General features: G+C 46.4%; 1 protein-coding gene across 1 annotated transcript in view; it reads left to right on the top strand.

Annotated features, from left to right (window-relative positions):
• Positions 1–19517, top strand: part of CFAP58 (cilia and flagella associated protein 58) — a 702265-nt gene that overhangs the window by 216541 nt on the left and 466207 nt on the right. Inside the window, exon 5 of the mRNA XM_078641175.1 lies at positions 9411–9605. Within this exon, the coding sequence (XP_078497301.1) occupies positions 9411–9605 (195 nt within the window). The remainder of the gene's footprint in view (positions 1–9410; positions 9606–19517) is intronic.

Consider the following 19517-nt stretch of genomic DNA (forward strand, 5'->3'; position numbering starts at 1 on the left):
CCGGACGTGTCAGTAGAGAAATATCATCAGATGAGAGAGAAACATGCCCATGCATCGATAGCTCACGATCTCGCCAGACAACCCGAGGCCGTGAATGAGTTATCGAAACAAACCAAGACAGTCTCATCAGATAGCACCGTACTGTCTGGCATACACGACTCTGAATTGGAGGGCAGTGTTGCTCTCGACCGGACTAGCCAAAAGGAAGTAAGGGTAGATGTGGCGAATGAGTTACCAAACCAAACCAAGACAGTCTCATCAGGTAACACCGTACTGTCTGGTATACATGACTCTGAATTTGAGGGCAGTGTTGCCCTCGGCCGGACAAGACAAAAGGAAGCAAAAGTAGATGCGGGTGCTCGGAAGAGGACCGGAACATTATCCACTCGTGAAAGAGATCGAGCATCTGAACCAATCGTAGTTACACCACCGGAAGGAAACATGAGGACTGGGGACCGCGAGAGTCAACAGTTTACACGCAACACAGTCAAGAATGCCTTGATCAAGACAACAGGAAGATTGACCAAAGCCAAGCCCACCACTGATTCAACACTACTGAAGCTTGAAAAACAGGCCGTCTGCCGACCCGTGTGGTGGATTGAAGAATTGCGAACATTGAAGACATTAAGCTCATTTTGTTAAGAAGGGGGGAGATGTAATATAGTTGACAGTCTAGTAGCTGGGATGGGAGGAGCTAGGTGGGCTGAGGGGAAGAGGAGGAGTCAGGACAGGATGAGGGCAGTTAGAGTAGGGACAGGAGACAGGCTGGAAGCATGATAATAAAGCTCCAGTAAGAATAAGTAATTGTGTCTGTGATTATTGTAGCAGGATGCTACAGTCCTGTTTATAATACCTGGTCCAAATGTGCACACACCAACCTTTTAATTCTACCTTGACATGCGGGCACTAGCTGTTTGTAAAGGATTAATGGGGAGGTAGGGTTGTGAATGGCCGTTGGGCTATTTTCTTTTCCACAACTCATCGCACTGGGTATTTTATTCTCTCACAATTTCCTTACCAGAACCTTAAACGTTTTGGTTTCATCTTTACTTGAGGATTCATATTTTTAGAGCTTTATGTCTCAGCCGAATAATCCTAAATGGCCCTTAAAGGACCGAACACAACCTTTAGTCAAATAGTGCAGTACAATGTGTACCCCTTATCTACTCAAACACTGGCCCTCCTGAATTACAACATCTAAACTCCTGCTGGCAAATATTTCTTTATGCTATTCAAATGCAGCTTAATATTCAGCAGATGGTTATAAGACGTGCAGAACACTTCAAATGTAGCTCTGTGTAACATCTTTTTTAGAGAGCACAGAGCTCACTCTTTCTTATTTTTTTTTTATTCATTGGTTTACTTTGACTCAGATATGAATGAAGCACTTTGGGTACGCAGGACCATTCCTTAATAACCAGTGATAAACCCAGAAGAGATTTTTTTTTGACAGTGAAAAGCTTTGATTGTATGAATAAGAAGATGAAATATATGGACATTGTGCACGTTTATTTTTTAAATATAAGGAGGAACCTTTAACTTGGTGGTTGCCTCAAAAGTGGGGCAGGTGATTGAACTCCATTGCCTGACCTTGTGTTTACCTAAACAGGAACTACTGAACATTCTTCCCACCCACAATCTGGCAATTTTTTATCTAGCCACCACCAGTCCTGTGTCACAGACCAACAGTAGTTTTTTTTGGGTGATTGTTTGCATCGTATTCCTAGTAACATACTTTTGGGCTCCCACTCTGGACCTGTACGTGCTCCAATTTTATGCCAATATTTAGAGAGTTTGGGGCACACAAGCCAAGTGTGGAAATAGGTTCCTCGCTGGTCAAACTCCCTCTACAGATGTCTACTGCACATACCCAAATGCTTTGATGAGTATGGCTATAGTGTGGTATATTTGATGTAATATCTTAATCAGTAGAAAACCTGCTTTGATTGCTACTTCTCTAGACTCCCAGTTGACCCTCTCCAAGTCTTCATCGTCCTTCAGACCCAAGTCCCTTTCCCTCTTTGCCTTTACTGGTGCTAACTTTTCCAGTGAGTCATTCATCAGTTGGGGATATACCCTGAAGTTGCTCTTCATCCCTGCCCAGTTCATGTCGTAATTTCACATATTTAAAGAACTGTTTGTCATGAAGGGTGTATTCCTTTTTAAATTGATCAAATGATTGCATTACTGTGCCCCTCAAATATCCAACACTTTGCATATTCGTATTGTGTCCCATTTCCCAAACGTCTTGAGTGAGCCCAGTTCCCTCAGGGCATAGTTATCCCAGAGCCAAGTTTCTCTAGTGATGATTCTCAGCCAAAGGATCATCAATGTGGGTGCCCTTTAGATAAGCCTCACCTTTTATGTCGGCTCTGGGCATGTGCGGGTAGATCTTTAATTCCCATTACTCTGCAATCTAACTAGAAAGCTGCTTCATCCATGGAAACAAATCATGAAAAAATCCAGTCATTAAATTACATCTTTTGGGCAACCGGGTAAATATGTCCAAATATCCTGGAGTTCTATAGCTCTGTCATATACACCTTCATATCATTTTTTAAGGAAGTCTGTGGGGGGGACCAGTCTCTTAGGAATGTCCGTAGTAGCCCTTCTAGCTGAAAGAAGAAACCACATGGTGCCCAAAAGAGATTATTCGGGAGTATATAGAGAGACCATGGCACCCTAATCATTGTATACATGGTTTCCCTACCAAGTAGTGCACTACTAAACTCTCAATGGAACTGTTAAACCTCTCCTCTGTGAGCGGGGCATAATTTGAAAGAAAGAGAGCCATGATTTCTCAGCATTGCTTCTTTGCCTTAAATCAAAGAGGACCAACACGTTTTTAGTAGTGCTGCTGCACTTCTAAGGGAACAGCATAAGTACTTCCCAGTACGGCTGCCATACTACTGGTCAGACAGAACTATCTGCCACTTACTCGCCCATGCATAAGGTCAGACTGACTAATACGTCTGTGAATCTTCTGTGACCGAAAAAAGCTACGTTTAAGGTACCTCTTATTCACATTATGAAACTACTTGAAGCTTATTTTTGAAACTACTGCAGCAATAAACTTGGTGTTACTCTGTGAAAATATGCATTCGGAAAACTATGGCTTTTGTTTTTGAAAGATGAAAGGAATAGCAAGGGAGGAGTTGAATGACCATGGGGGTGTTATCGTATCAGCTTTGTTTCACCTATTTGTTATTGTGAACCACAAAGAATAGGTGTGATATATTTGGGGATCGGATTGGGTAAAATATTCTACATTAATATATAAACAGAAGCCTAGTGTGTAGCAATGCTGGAGTGTATCACCTGGTGTGCTATGGCTCGATTCTCCAGAAACCAGCGTGAAAAGCCAGAAATGAAGTCCTATATCTGAAGCAAACTACTGTGTTTTTATGGAATTGTCCTAGAGTTTCAGGTGCACCTCGACAAAACGACGCTAGTCAGTTTCTACATGGGGGAAATCCTTTTCCCCATAGAGGATTCCTTTGCTGTTCACTCTCATTATATGTGATGGTGTTCCCTTTTTGTTCTCACTCTGGAATTGCACTTACTCTTGCCTTTAGCCAGAGCAATGCTACATTATTTTAATAATTTCCTGCTAGAGTGCACCATGAAATGAAATGAAATGATAGGAGTCTTATAGTGCGCAAACTTAGCCCAGTGGGCATCAAGGCATCACCATTTGTGGGTTGTTGGTGCTAGGGTACGCCGACTGTTTCATCTCTAATTTAGAAGGTTCCTACTATAAGGGCAAATCATACACAACTCACTAAAAAGTCAAGATGTTATCAAATACTGGAAGAGAAGCAATGGGTAGCTAAATGAAGAGTGTTTCATACGTTGGGGTGCTAAGGACTGTATATGTGTGGCCCCTAATCCCACCTTATCTAAATTTAAAAATTATGAGCAAACCTGACTCCAAGGATTAAGATGACACATGGATGAGTACCGATGAAGGAAGGTCAGCAAATTTACATAGGTGGCTCGATGAACATTACAGAGCACTTTAATAATGATTCAATTTTCAATTGGTAGCCAATAAAATCTAGCAGAAGGTGTTTTACATATTCAAACCAGATGGGCAGTAATATTTTTTAATACTTGGAAACAAGTAGAGAGTGAACTAATCTAACCGTGAGCCAGAAATCTAAGTGGTCACAGATGGTCCAACAAAACATCATGGTCGACGGGGTCAAATACCAATTGAAGATCCAAGAGGATCGGCACTTTGTGCCTACTCTTCTTGGTGTAAGAACGTTTCTCTCCATGTGTCCTGATGCTAGTGATATGCCCAGTATCCAGGTTTGTCTTTGCTTGCCTTTGGCACATTAAGTGTGTGTATATTTGACTTTCCAGTTGATACCACTGATTTATCAATGGAGGTCTTCAGGAATCATGTTTTAATGTTGTCTACCTCTGTTTCATGAGCCTTACACTGCCACGGCATGCAGTTGACTAACTAGTGGTATGTAAAGTATAAGAAGCTAGATTAGTATTTGGGGTGGGGGGATTCCCACCCCAGGGAATAATCACAAATCTTGTCAGGACGAACTCTTAAAGCCATTAAAATAACCTGAGCTCAATCCCCTTGTACTTGGGGCATTGAAAAGAGACTTGCTTAATATAGTATGTATACAGTACCAAAACAGTAATAAAGTAAAAGCACCAAGCAATAAAAATCCCAAATGGAGTTAGAAAAATAGAGAAAAATTCAGAGAACAGAATGACACCAAACGAAAAAAATCCAGGTAGATGAATCAGATATATGAATTTTTCAAACTTTAAATGAAAATAGCACAAAAAGGCACAACGCACTAATGGTACTCAATGATCTCTGTAGACTGGGACATAGGTTAGATTTGAGGCCCAGGACGATGAAGCCCTGGTAAGATACACCAAGTGGATTGGTCCCTGTGAAAGTCCGGAAGTCAAAAACTTTGAAAACACTTCAAAGTCCAAATCAAAAAGGGACATGGTCATTTTTTTTTAAAGAAAAAACGTCTTTCCTCATTAGACAAAGCTGAAATTGTAGCCACCGTTGAACTTCCAGTTCGATACCTGCAGCAGGCTGGTCTGCTAAGGCTCTGGAGCTTATGAGATTTTTGGTTCAGAAAGTTTCTAAGTCCCATAAAAGAAGGGTAATGGCATTTTTCAGAGGTGCTTGAGCCTTTCAAAGGGGTGAATTTTAAATTCAATTCAATGACGTACAACTACCGGTTGGCAACTTTTTACTGTAGGCCCCCTTGGCTCTGGAGCAAATGTTTTGATAAGTTTCCAAACTTTTTCCAGGTGGCAATTTTATATCATTTAATTTCCTTCAATATGCAGGTTTGTTCGCTGATGTGCCTTCTTCCCTTCTATCCTGTTGTAACTTGGCAATTGTCCGATGGCTGTTGGTGGTGAACTGAGGATTGGTTGTTCCTCAGAGACAGTAGAACCCAAGTTTCCTTTGCTTGGAGCAGCTAAATAGAGTAGAATGTCTATGCACAGTCCAATCTATATCTGAAACGGTCCTACTTCAGGTCCTCTTCTCCATGAAGAATCATTAAAAAAATATGTCTGTTACTGAATTGACAAAAGGGTGTGAGCTGTATGTTGTTTATTACATCATTTTGTTATTGTAAGTGTGAACCAGGTTGTTGTGTCAGTCAATGAATAACTCACCAAAGTCGTATTTGCCTCCTCCCACATTTGTACATGGACATCCCCACAGTCTTGTTTCATCCATCTGCTATGGCTTAGCAACACTGTTCCTTTGCTGAATTCTCCAGCAACAGGGTTTCGATGTTGCCTTCTCATCAGTCATGTAATATCTTCTGGTCTCTTAAGGGACAAAAGTCTCTGAGCAGATCAGTGACTAGGTCAACTCCCGCCCCCAACTTTACTTTCACCAAGATATTTTACTGGATTTCATCATTTTCATAGCGTGGATGCCTTTTACTCCATAGAACCCATCAATCTGCAGATCTAGTTCTTCTCGAGGTCCCTCAACCTCGCTCCCTCAACCTTGTAGAAAAGTGTAACCCAAATGCCTCCAGGCAATTTTTGTTAATAGCATAAGAGTCAAGACTCCCAGAAATGTAAATAGTTCCTCCAGACACGGACCCTCAAACCGCAACACTCGAATAAGAACTGTTCAGAAGTTGCACAGACAATAACGGATGATGATATACCAGCGGTACTCGCGGGAAAGTCAATGTACATTTTGGCTAAAAAGAACCCTTGCGTTGCGGTTCCGTATTGCCTGCTAAATCCAGCTCCAAACGCCAGCACCACAACTGCACTTACCTCATCCGAAATAAAGCTGGTAACCGATCGGTTGAAGACGCTTAGACCATGGAGCTTCCTCAACAGGATGGCCATGGGACTCTGCACGCAGCTTTCACAAATCTGCTGAAGGTGGGAGGAAGAGCGAATGACTACTCTTCGGCATGTCTCCCGGGAAACAAAAGTGCAGGTAAAAACACAATCCTCAGGCTGCTTCTCTATAAACTGGATACAGATAGACAAGCACCGGCTTGAGGAAAGGGAGCGGCTTATGTAGTTCAGACTCATCCTCCCCACTAGTACTGTTGTTCTACCAGAATGGTGGTTTGTGGGAGCTGTATGCTACCTGCTTCCTCATTCATTCATACTCTCTTACCATTCATTCATGAGTATATGAGTGGGAATGGTATCAGGGGTTTGTGCATTTCATTAAAGTGTACCTGACTCGTGAGAACCATAACACCTCCGCATCCTTTGCAAGACTTTCAAGTGGATCACCCCGAATCCAGAAAGACCATCACCACGCACTCATAACCAGCAGACTGGACTACGGAAACACCCTCTACACCGGACTCAACAAATCTCTGCTCTGGAAACTCCAGACCATCCAGAACTCTGCTGCCAGGCTCGTACTCTGCATCCCAAGACACAAACACATCACCCAGTACCTACGAGACCTCCACTTGATGCCCGTCTGGAAGAGTCGCCTTCAAGCTACTCTCTCATGCCTATAAATCCCTCCACAACACCGGACCCCAATACCTCAACAAAAGAATCTCCTGCCACGCACCCAAGAGAAACTTCCGGTCCACCGACCTCGCCGAAACCCCGCGCCTCCGTAGAGCCAGAACGGGTGGAAGAGCCTACTCCAACATCGTGGCTAAGACCTGTAACAAACTCCTGCTCGACATCAGACGTTCCCCCAATCGCACACCTTCAGGAATAGCCTCAAAGACCTGGCTCTTTGGATGACTCGGACCTGCACGACCCCCCAAGCCCCTCCCAGTGCCTTGATTCCCTCACGGGTGAGTAGCGCGCTTCACAAATCCCTGATTGATTAATTTTAGGTTGGTCATCAGTATTCTCAATCATTTACTTTGGTGTAAGACTGCTGTTTTCAAGATGGAGGATGATTCCTGCCCCAAAATACAAACCTATCTCTATTTCTGCTTCCCCTGTTCTTCTTTGTTTTAGGGCCTTTCTGGCGGAAATCCTCTTAGTTTCCCTGCCATAGCTACTACCAGAAAGGTGTACCTGGACCTCTTTACATACGTGAAGGCCCCTGCAGGGCAGCGCTGTAAAATTACCTTCCACCCTCCTCTCTGAAACTGATTGGTTGGAAATTTGAACTTGTGAAATGTGCTTCACTGTCATTGGCATTTTGCTGCTGTCCAACTGTTTGACCTTTGAAATGTAAGGTAGACTTGGAGCACTCGTTACTGGGGACCCCGGTGCACTCACTATCAGAGTGCTTGGTATCCCATGCATCCTCATGTCCTAATGACCAGTTGTGACCGTAGTCCTACTTCCATCTCCACTTCCGACCTACGAAGCCTATCTTTGCTCCTTTCTGTCCCCTTCTCTTCAGAGAAGGCTTGCATTTGGGCTCTCCGTGGATGACTTAAGCAGACAGTCAGTAGAAAGAAGGAATTACCCATATGCTCGCCAGTGGGAATGCCAGAATGAGGGGGAGGCTGGATAGGGTCAAATTCGGGGTGGATGTTAAGACTGGCGTTGGACGGTGTGCGCTCAGGATTGGACAGACACCTCACACCTGAAGTCAACGAACACAATTCAGCTCGCAGTTTTAGGAACTGTTAAAAAGAACACGAGCCCAACTTTAAAATGTCTGGATTGTCGGGTTTGCCTGTGTTTGAATATTGATAACTGCATGAGTTAAAACAATATAATTGGCTGTTTATTTAGTGAGGCAGCTGAAGCCAAAGGTGGGGACTTTTTAAGAGGAGAAAAGCCAATTACCTGCCTTTAATAAGCTGCTGCTAATGTCATAAATGACCTTCATGCAAGTGGGGGCATTTTCCTCTGGCAGCTCCAGAGTGACTGCATTCCAGAGACACTGGAGTGCTGATTCATAGTAGTCTGAGAAAAAAGAGCAACTTACACGAACCATAAACTATGTCTACAAGTGAAAAGCGTATGCATTTTACTGTTTGGCAAACACCTTTGCTATTGTTGCGTAACATACGCAGTCCATTCAATAAACCTGTACGTTTTTTAACTTCACTAAAATGGCACCTCCTGACTCTACGTGTGTGGGACATGTACATTGAGTGCATTACTTATGCAGTGTGCGACAACATATCAAGCGATCTTTATTTCTTTAACTTAATTTTGCCTCCAATATTATTTCTTTTTTACTCTTCCCCTCCCCTATAGCACACACATACATTGTTTATTAAAGTGTTAAATGGTGCGGTTCACTTTACTTTGCACAACTCGCACAGGGACCATTATTATATAAATTAGGAGCTCGCATGAGTGTGCTCTGTGCATTTTTATATGTATTTAAATCCCCCAAATCGTTGTTTATTTATAGGCACTGGTCTGACCTTTGGTGTTTAGCGCCAATTTTGCAAGTCCATTCAAAATTTTGCATGCCTAATGTACTTGTCTTTAGCATAAATTACACAAACGTAGCATGCAGTTGGACTTGAAATCTGAACTTTTCTTTTGTAAAGTCAACCTCATGCATTGTATTTATATAAGTTGTTTAGCACTGTTTTATAGTGTAAGTCTAATTTACGCCATGATAAAACGTTTTGAATTGGGTAGTACCTATTCAATACTAAGCGCCAAATTTAATTTAAAGTTTGTCGGACGGGTTACTATGTCACCAACTGATGGATATTCTTTCTGGTTTATTACTATGCCATAGGATATAATGCGCTTAATAAGGCGGATAGTGTATCGACGCGTTTGTGATGGAGTAACTCATCTGCCAATATGTAAATCAGGCCCTAAGTTGTGATTGAAGCAGTCAGACCTGATGAAGGAATATAACTGTTAAATATTATTTTTTACCCAAACCCACAGAAGCCCCTCTAGATTTAAGAATGGGAATCATGATATAATGATACGTTTGTTTCCTTTTTTTTCTTCCCTGATTGCAGTTCCAACAGGAGATTCAGATGCGTCAGAATGAGGCCTCCCGGGATATCCGGCGAAAAGAAAAACTGGAGAAAGAGCTGAAACAGGTCCAAGGTGACTTGGACAGCAAGCAGACCGAAATCAAGTCCTTGCAGCAGTACATGCTAAAGAACAAAGAGGAGCTACAGAAAAACGAGCAACAACTCAAAGAACAGAAGGTAGGGTGGATGTGTAACCTATAGACAGACCTGGGCAGAACATTTAATGGTGGCTGGGATCAAGTCAAGAGGGAAAGCAGGAAAGAAGAACTCCTTTGAAGCTAAGAGTGGGAATAGAGTTTCCTTCTTGTAGTCCTCTTTACAACAAACCATGCCACATCCCATTTTTAATTTTTTCCACATACCAGATTCAGTTCTCGCCACATCCCACTTTTGATTCTCTTTCCTGTCATTTCTTCAGAGTAGTTTTTCCCTATGCTAAAGGCTCATTTCGCTCAGTGCTTACTGTTTTCCTCCTCAGGGCATTCTTTAACCTCTTCCATGCTCGTAACAGCCGGGAGCCGTCACGCTGGCCGTGTGCGCAGGACGGCCCCCGGCCGTCCGAATCCCCGCCCATTAATAGAAACGCCTGCACAGCGCGGGAATTCCCCACGCACGGAAGGGTCTAGGAGAGATTGAGGGGAGTGATTTCTAAACTGTAATAAAGTGGAATATTAATTATGTGGTGATGATGTTTAGGCTTCGCCGTGTAATATTATCACAATAACCCAAAGATGGTCTTTGGATTCACACTAATAAACCCTTAGCTCAGTCTTGGTAGAGTGGCAAAGAACAGTCAGGCTTTACTAGAGGAACACGTGTTAAGCATTTCAGAGTACACACATGGATGATAAGTAATTGGCATCACTCAACAGAAATCTGACTCCAATTTATAAAAAGATGTCTTTTTATCTTAATTTAGACACCAAATGAACAAAATAGGATACAAATAACCAAAGTTTGGATTTAAGAAGCAATGTAAATTCAGTGCAGAAGAATACAGTGAAACTTCATCATTGCAGTCAAAGGTAAAAACCACTAGTGACAATCAGTCACTTGCAGGTCGAGTTGTGTGGAACCCTTGCAAGGTAAAGGTGATTCCCATTCCTTGGCCAGGCTATGACAGTCAGTTCAATTTTACCTGGTCCGTACAGCCCTTGTGTAGAGCTGTCCTGGATGTTCCTGGTGCCGAACGGGTGCCTTGGGAGCGCTGCTTTAACCGCTTACACGATGCTGTGGGTAAAAAGATGCAAAAAAATCACAATGAGGTCATTGCTGACGACAGGCGAAGGTGAGATGCATCTCCCTTTAGGTACAGCGCAGAGTGTATGGGTCAGTTGCTGGACCAACAAACTTTGGCAGCGGTAATCTTTGAAAAAAGGTACTTCGTTCTGTGGTTCTGGGGAATGTAGTAGATGCCTGTAACGTAATGGACGGCAGGATTACAGTTCCCACAATGCACCAGACCATCTGGATTTGTGTGCCACTAGTCCAGGGGAGGCTGAGGGTTCTTCAGGCTCTCACAGGAATTCTTCTGTCTAAGGGAACCAAGAGTTAGCCTAGAACGAGGTTCGATCAGGCAGTGCCAGGAGCTTTACCACAGGGACAGAGTATCTCTCTTTTGCTTTGTGCAAAGTTCTGTTGTCGCAGACACAGGTCTCTTCTTTATCCTCTTTGATGCAGTTGAGTCAGAACTGAGGTTCTGGTATCAGGGATAGCCCTTAAATCCTAGATTTAGAGGTGTTAGGGGTGGGGGTGCAAGTGGCCAATGGGCTGCTAGCCCCAACAGCGAATCCCCCATGAGGTGACCACATCTGGGGGTGTAGTGACATTTTCTACCCAGAGACCATTATTTCTACCACTCTTGAAAATGACAGAAGTCTTCATTAGCTGTACACACCAGGCAGCTCACCTCCTGCATACCTAATTTCCCACCTGTCTGGGAGTAAATGTTCCTGGGTCAGGGGGAGTGCTGTTTCCTACTTTGGGAGTCGGCCATGATGCATATCAGAGGGGGTGTAGCATTTGAAGCTCGCTGCCTTGATGTGCCACTTCACTAGCTTTCCTGGAAGGAAGGAGGTGTGATCTTTGTCCCTACCTTTTGGGAGTGAACACACTGCCTGGTAAGAGGTCAGAATCCAGAGCACAGAGAAGCTGGGTAAATAGGTGTGCAATCTCTAAGGTAGCCATATGGGTGCATTCCACATCACCCTTGACACGAGATTCATATCAGGGTTGAATCAGCATGTTGTTTGATACCAAACTCGACATATTCAAGTGGTACCATGGGTGCAAGCCCATGTTATGCAATGGACCGCCTACCACTTATAGTGTACTTTAATGGTAAGGGCCACTATAGGGACATATGAGTTTTCACTTATATGCCCATACCTTTATTATAAGGCACCCTGACTCCGGGGCGCAAGAGATCTTCCTTAGGGGTTGCTGACATATGTTAAAAGCAGTACATTAGCTTTGCTACACATGGTGAGGGCAAAGGCTAATGAAGCAGTTACACTGTTTCTGTCGTCTGCAATGGCAGGCCTGCTGTCAGTAGTTTACTTGGGTCACTCACTGTGGCCCAAACAGTGTTGCAGGCCCTGGGGACCACTGTAACATCCATGCCCTGGGTACCACAGGTACCGTATACCATGGACTTATAAGGGGGGAAAGTCCTTGGCAAATGGGATTGTCAATTTACACATAGTGTTATGGAGTAAGCACTGGCACTGGAGCCTGGGCAGCAGGCTCCAATGTGCTTACGGAGTCATAACTATCAGCATTGGAGCAAGAAAAAGGTGGGGTTAGGGGAGGCACTAGAGAGCCCACGGCCAGATGGCCCCACATTAGTGCAGCACTGCCGTCCAGTATTCCAATCTGCCTAATATCCAGGCTATAATAAAACATCCAAGATACTGGGAGAGCAATAGATACCCCTCATACAATCGTTGCCACTGAAAAGGAGTCCGATTGCCGCATGGCCAGATAGATGATAAGAACGGGACTCGGCAAGCATGTTAAAAGTTAGGCTGAAAACCGTCAACATTATCGGCGCCCTCTTGCTCTCCTTAAACCTTTTGTGCGCGTAAAACAGCCGCCATTTTGGACACCATGGCTTCCCCGCTCTCGCCGAGAGCCAGCGCGTCTCTCTCTCTCTCTCCTAACTTCGCTGGCAACCCCCCCCCTGCTTGCACCTGCCTTGAGTCATAAACCCCTCTTCGGCACTGCTCTGCCCCAGGCTCTCATCCTGTTCCCAGCGCGACATCTCCCTGCTTCCCCGTCATGACCTCCGGCCCTTTTGATGCAAACCCCTTTTCCCCGTGTGCCCGTCTGTCTTCCCCGTTCCCAGGCCGACACCTAGCTCTGCCGATACCATTCTCTTGCCCCTCCCCATACAATAGGAAGCTTCCCTCCTCAAAGGACCCCCGAGATGATCAAAGCCCCCCCCCATCCCACGAGATCCGATCGAAACCCGCACACTCCGTGAATCGGCGGAATACCCAGCTGCGCAATGATCATCACCTGTTGTGAACGGGGCGGGGACTTCCACTGTAGCCTTGCATGGGAACGGGCTGGGAAGGGGGGATTCTGAGGATGTCTTTCCGTACATCAAAGTATCGACGAGAATGTGTTACATGTAATAAAGAGATAAACTCGTGTATAAGAGGCCAGGCCTCCGGGATGCAGTTAGAGCACCTCAGAACGATACCTTCTGTCCGTTTTCGTTGTGTTCTCCTCCGGAGCGAATAAAAACCTTGTTTCCTGCCTTCCAGTCTCCAGCGCCTGCCTCTTCAATAGTTTAACTTCTTTGTGGGTTCAAGAGGCGACATCGCCGGGCAATAATTAAGGATCTTATATTCTGGTTGGTAGTGCCCCCCCAGTTTGTATTTTTCCACAATTGGCGTCCCAAGCGTGGGGCCCATCAGCGACCCATGGATCCAGTGGGAGAGGTCCTGACGACAAAGTGAACGACTGCAACGATCGGGAACGCGTCTGTCCGATAGACCCTCGTCTGACAGCCGATCATCCGAACTTCACTGGTTCCGAACAGACCTCTCTCGAGTGATCTACGGTCCTGACTGGGAACCATCAGGAGTGCCGCGAGGATAACGAAGAAGAGAGGACGATCGGGCGCTGGATTCGGAAGTCAGGAAACTGTCCATGCGGTCCGGGTAAGGTCGTGTTACCACGACAAATTGCGAAAAAATTGCTTGATTGTTAAATACTAGTATTGCTCTTTTTTGTTTAATTGGAGATTCACTGTCTGCAAACGGAGAAACAACAGGCTCTCTCTTTGCAAACAGTGGAGGATAGGTAGGGCAGACAACCGTGCTTATTTTTCTCCCCCACTCAATAGTCACCTGAAACTGAGCTGTTGTTCACAAACTATTGTTTCCTGGAGATTCCCTGTCTGCAAACAGGGAAGAGACCACCCTTTTTGCAGATAGTGAAAAAGGTAGGTAACGCAAATCTTTGCGGACCTACTCACTCTCCCCATTGCTATTTGTCGGTCTTTTGTTATCTTGATCCACGAGGGATTCACTGTCTGCAAACGGAGAAACAAAGGTCTCTCTCTTTGCAAGCAGTGGAGGATAGGTAGGGTAGCAGCCGTGCTTATTTTTTTCTCCCTCACCCTATAATTGCTTGAAACTGAACTGTTGTTCGCAAAATTATTGTTTCCTGGAGATTCCCTGTCTGCAAACAGGGAAGAGACCACCCTTTTTGCAGATAGCGAAAAAGGTAGGTAACGCAGATCTTTGCGGACCTACTCATTCTCCCCATTGTTATTTGTTGGTCTTTGGTTATTGTGATCCATGAGGTATTCACTGCCTGCAAACAACGTAGAATAGAAATATTCTGTCCAGTCTTTGCACCTAGTGATAAGATAGGCAGTGCTGACTTTTTAGTCCCTCGTTACGAGCCGTCATGTCTGTCTTCTCCCCACTGATTGGTAGCCTGTTTAGCCCGGACCGCTTATTAGAGATGGACCATCCAGCCCCACTGGAAGGCACCCCTAATAAGGACATGTTCATGAAGCATGGATTGACCGCTATTGCCTATAGTAAACTATGGCATAAATATACAAAACAGGGTCAAGAAAGTCAATGGCCCCTGACAGGATCCTTCGATGATGATAAAATAAAAATGCTAGAAACTGCCCTAGGTAAAAACAAGACAACACCCACTATGCTTGATAGCTTCGGCATGTGGCGAAAAGAAACTGAACAGCGTAAAAAGAAAACTGAGAGTAGGTTGGAAAAAGAGCTGCAAAAAGCAGCCCACCTAGCTGCTCAGAAACTAAAAAGGGAGATAGAGGAAAGAGAGAAAGCTAAACAGAAACTAGAAAGGGAAACGCCAAGCCAGTGTCCGGTTAGAACCCCCTCCATGCTCTACCCTGACTTGCCCTCGAAACGACAAGCCAATGAGGACCTGCTGTTAGGTCCTCCTATCATCTACATGCCCCCTCCATACGCCCCTTCTCGGCCCTTGGCGCAGCCCGCGCCACCCCCAGGTACAAACGAAGGTACCGCCGCAGCGTCGGCCCCAATGGCCTCTGTGCCAGCTGAACCCCTTGTATTAAAACCCGCATCAACGACAACGTTAGACGAGCATGAGACTCGAGGGGCTGGCCTTGCAAGAACAAACAGGCTAGACAAAGATGAGCGAGCGGGGATCGACAAAATAGCAAGGACACTGGTAGAAAGGAAGGATGATGAAGAGTACATCACAGATATGTTCAGCTCGTACACAGGGAGTCACAGACGACATTTTACCGTACGACTGTGTTATCATGTCTTGAATGCATACGAGGACCGATATCGAGACAAAGGTCCCGAGAGCCTAAGGACTCTGTACCGGAAGGTCGATATCGGGGATGAGGGCGAGTGTGATGTGTCGGACCTCCTTACGCGTACGCTTGAGGTTTTCCGCCACCTCACTGAACGAAAGCCGGGAGCTAAATCCGCGGCCCCCGTAGTGACCGAACCACCAACCGAGCAATCCAACCCCATGATGCCGATACGTGAGGCTGCCCCTTACTGGGTTCCTCCTCGGGGTACAGGGACTCACGATGATGCCAACAACCAAGATGCGAAGGGAAGGGTAGTATACAACTGGGTCTACCAGCCATGGGACCGGCAAGAGATACTGACATTCCGAAAATCTCTACCCGACCTACGTAAAAACCCCACTGCCTTCTATACTGAATTGGGTACAGCCCTGGGTTCAACTATCATGACCCTGGCTGACATCGACTTGTTCTTCGGGTTATGTCTACCAGCTGATGTGTGGAAGCAAATCCGGAAAGTCGACCACCTTGAGCTGTTCGGACATACCTGGCCACAACTCGATGACTTGGACAAACAACGGGGACCAGGACAAAAGCCATTGAAATCCATTCTAGACCTCCCAGATAAAATTGTAGAGAAATTAAAAACCCTGATCCCAGAAAAGAAAGTGGACTGGTCGATAGTAACAGCCTGTCGCCAAAAACCCCAGGAGGATGTATCGGAATACTTCTCCCGGTTTGAAACGGTGTTCTCCGATTACAGCGGCCAGGACATGACCACTGCAACCGGACACCATCTGTTTGTCCAGAATTATGTTAAGGGCCTATCATTGGACATCTCCCAGAAACTACAGGCCAGCGAGAGTAGTTGGGCAGCCTCCAAACCTACAGCGATTCTTCAAATGGCCCAATATTATGAGCATCAGAAAAATGAAAACGATAGGGCGACAGAGAAAAAGAAGAAAGACTTAAAAGAGAGGGTGATGATTGCCAAACTGCAAGGGGTGACTATAGGACGAGACCAATACCGGGGAAACTACCAGACAAACGCCCCTAAGACTGCATTTCCCCAGGACCGCACTCTGACTCCCTACAGTGGACGCACAGACCTTAGAGATGACCAGTGCGCTTTCTGCAAAGGGACTGGCCATTGGAAATCCCAGTGCCCAGTTCTCCTGGAAATGATCAGGAACAGAGACCCCAGGGATGTAGTAAACGGACCGAGACCTAAGGGAACACAACGAGGGCCCCCAAATGACGCGACTAATGACAGATCAAGCAGACCGAATACGTTCGATCGACCCAGACAGAACCAATATCAACAATCTGACTATGACGACACTCACACCTTTGCATAGGACAGCCAAGGGCGAGGGAGGGATCCAGTCGAGCTCTATGTTGACCAGCAGGGCCCTTATGTCACTGCTAAGGTCCTGGGTACCAAGTCTCCATTTCTGGTAGACACTGGCGCAACACGTAGTGCGTTATCTAAACGACTGATTCCAAGGGCACCCTTGTCTGGCTCACTCATAACATCGACAGGTTTCGATGGAACGCCCTCCACCAACCCTTTGTCTGCCCCGATTCTCTTTGACGTAGAAAACAACACCACCGACACCACGTTCTTGCTTTCCTCCAATAGCCCTGACGCCATTATGGGACTTGACTTACTGAAACACTTCCGAGCGACGATTAGGTGTTCTCAAGATGGAGTTCGAGTGTTTCTTTACGACAACCCCGTTCTGCTTAAACATTGTTCCCCCCGACACATGTTTTCCATCACCGACGTCGACGCGTCCCTGCTTGACACCCTACCTCCGTATCTGTGGGCCAAAGCGGATTCGGACGTAGGGCGTATGTTAATTGACCCAGTGCACATTACTGTCCGACCAGACGCAACACTCCCAAAACTCCCACAATATCGGATATCGCCAGAGGGCGAGAAGGCATTGGTAATGATTATCCAGTCACTGATAGACGCAGGAGTGGTAGAGGAAGTGGTTAGCAACGTTTGCAACAGCCCTATCTTGCCCATTATCAAGAAACAGGGAGAGGGAGATGAGAAAGCATACCGTTTCATCATCGACCTCCGAGAGATCAACAAAGTGGTGGTACCCCAGTACCCTGTGGTCTCAGACATCACCACCATCCTGACCTTGATTCCATCCACTGCCACCACCTTTTCCGTCATCGACCTCAAGAACGCTTTCTTCTCCATCCCCATCCACCCAGACAGCCGATATCTCTTCGGCTTTACCCTAAAATCCCGCTCATATAGGTTTTGCCGAGCCCCTCAAGGCTACACGGAGAGCCCTAGCATCTACAGCCAGGCCCTCAAAAGGCAACTAGACCAAGTCCGGTTACCCGACGGGGTGGTGTTGGTACAATATGTCGATGACATCCTTTTGGCAGCCGACACCACCCCTCTAGCGGTTACCGCCACCATTCAACTCTTGCACTTCCTTGCGGAAAATGGCCACAAGGTCTCCAAGAAGAAGTTGCAATTCTGCCTACCCCAGGTCACCTACCTAGGCCACCTTCTGTCCAAAGATGGAAGGAAACTCGCCCCTGATCGAATCCAGGCCATTCTAGACACCCCTGTCCCTAAAACCCAGAAGCAGGTTCGCTCCCTATTAGGCCTCACCTCCTTCTGCCGACAATGGTTGCCAAACTTCAGCCTCGTTGTAAAACCACTGCTCTCTCTCTTGAACAAAGACGTCCCTTTCCCACTCCCTTGGACTCCTGAGTGTCAAACCTCCTTCACAGAACTACGAGATGCCCTTTGCTCAGCCCCTGTCCTGGGTACCCCTGATTACAGAAAGCCCTTCTCCCTTTACACTCACGAAAGGGAGGGGTGCGCTTTATCTGTCCTGACCCAGGCCATCGGTCCTAAGCAACGACCGTGCGCTTACTTCTCTGCCACTCTTGACCCTGTCGCCAGAGCCTTGCCTGCCTGCCTTCGAGCTGTAGCTGCTGCTGCAGTCTCTATCCGACAGAGTGAGGGGATTGTACTCTCGAATTCCCTCACGGTACTGGTACCCCATGCAGTCGACACCCTCCTGAACCAAACCAAGACGCAACATCTGACGAGTGCACGACTGACTGGATACGAACTAACCTTGCTTGCCCCCCATATCACCCTGAAAAGATGCACCACACTGAACCCAGCAACTCTGTTACCCTTGCCAGAGAACGACCCCAATGTGCACCCCGTACATGACTGCGTGACTCTTACGGACGAACAGACCAGGAGTAGGGTCGATCTCAGAGACACAGCTTTCCCTGACCCCGACGGGGAGTTGTGGGTGGACGGTTCTTGCATCAAACTCTCCGATGGTACCACTTCCGCTGCCTATGCAGTCACCACAGCTCGAACTGTAGTAGAAACAGCCCGCATCACCCAGCGATCTGCCCAGGCAGCGGAACTGATTGCTTTGACGGGAGCCTGCATCCTGGCAACAGGAACCACGGCGAACATTTACACCGACAGCCAGTATGCCTTCGGGGTGGTTCACCATTTTGGGCTCCTCTGGAGGGAGAGAGGATACTTGACCTCACACGGCACACCCATCCTGCACGGGGATTTAGTCTCCGCCTTAATCGAAGCTGTCCTCCTCCCCAACAAACTTGCCGTTATCAAATGCCAGGCACACAAGAAGGTGACAGACATTATTGGACAGGGAAATGCACTAGCCGACATCACCGCCCGAACGACAGCAGAAAATAGAACGACAACACGTATGTACGTGACCAGGTCACAAGCAGAAAACTGGACTGACGCCAAGGACACAATTAGAGACATACAAATGGCTAGCACACAACACGAATTGACTGAATGGGCACGGGTGGGATTGAAAGACGATGAAGGCTGCTGGCGGACAAAAGACACGAACAGATGGTTGCTACCTGATTCATACTTGATTCCCATATTATCCATGGCACACTCCCCAGCCCACATAGGATCAGCCCCCATGATCGAACTTGTCTCCAGGGTTTGGCACAATGACAAGATCCCAGATTCCGCCAAACGCCTGGTCCAACAATGCTTAATATGCCTGCAACACAACCCCGGGAAGGGAACTGTAGTACCCCGGGGGGGATTTGGGGTCCCAAACCACCCATTTGAAGTCCTGCAGATGGACTACATCCAGCTAGACAGATGCCAAGGCCTGAAATATGTACTTGTCGTGGTGTGCGCATTTAGCAAATGGGTGGAAGCATATCCGACCCGTGACAACACCGCTATGGCCACTGCAAAGGTCCTGTTAAAAGAGTTTTTCCCCCGTTATGGCCTCTGTCGTGTT

The sequence above is a fragment of the Lissotriton helveticus genome, chromosome 5_1 (genome assembly GCF_964261635.1).
Source record: "Lissotriton helveticus chromosome 5_1, aLisHel1.1, whole genome shotgun sequence".
NCBI lineage: Eukaryota > Metazoa > Chordata > Amphibia > Caudata > Salamandridae > Lissotriton > Lissotriton helveticus.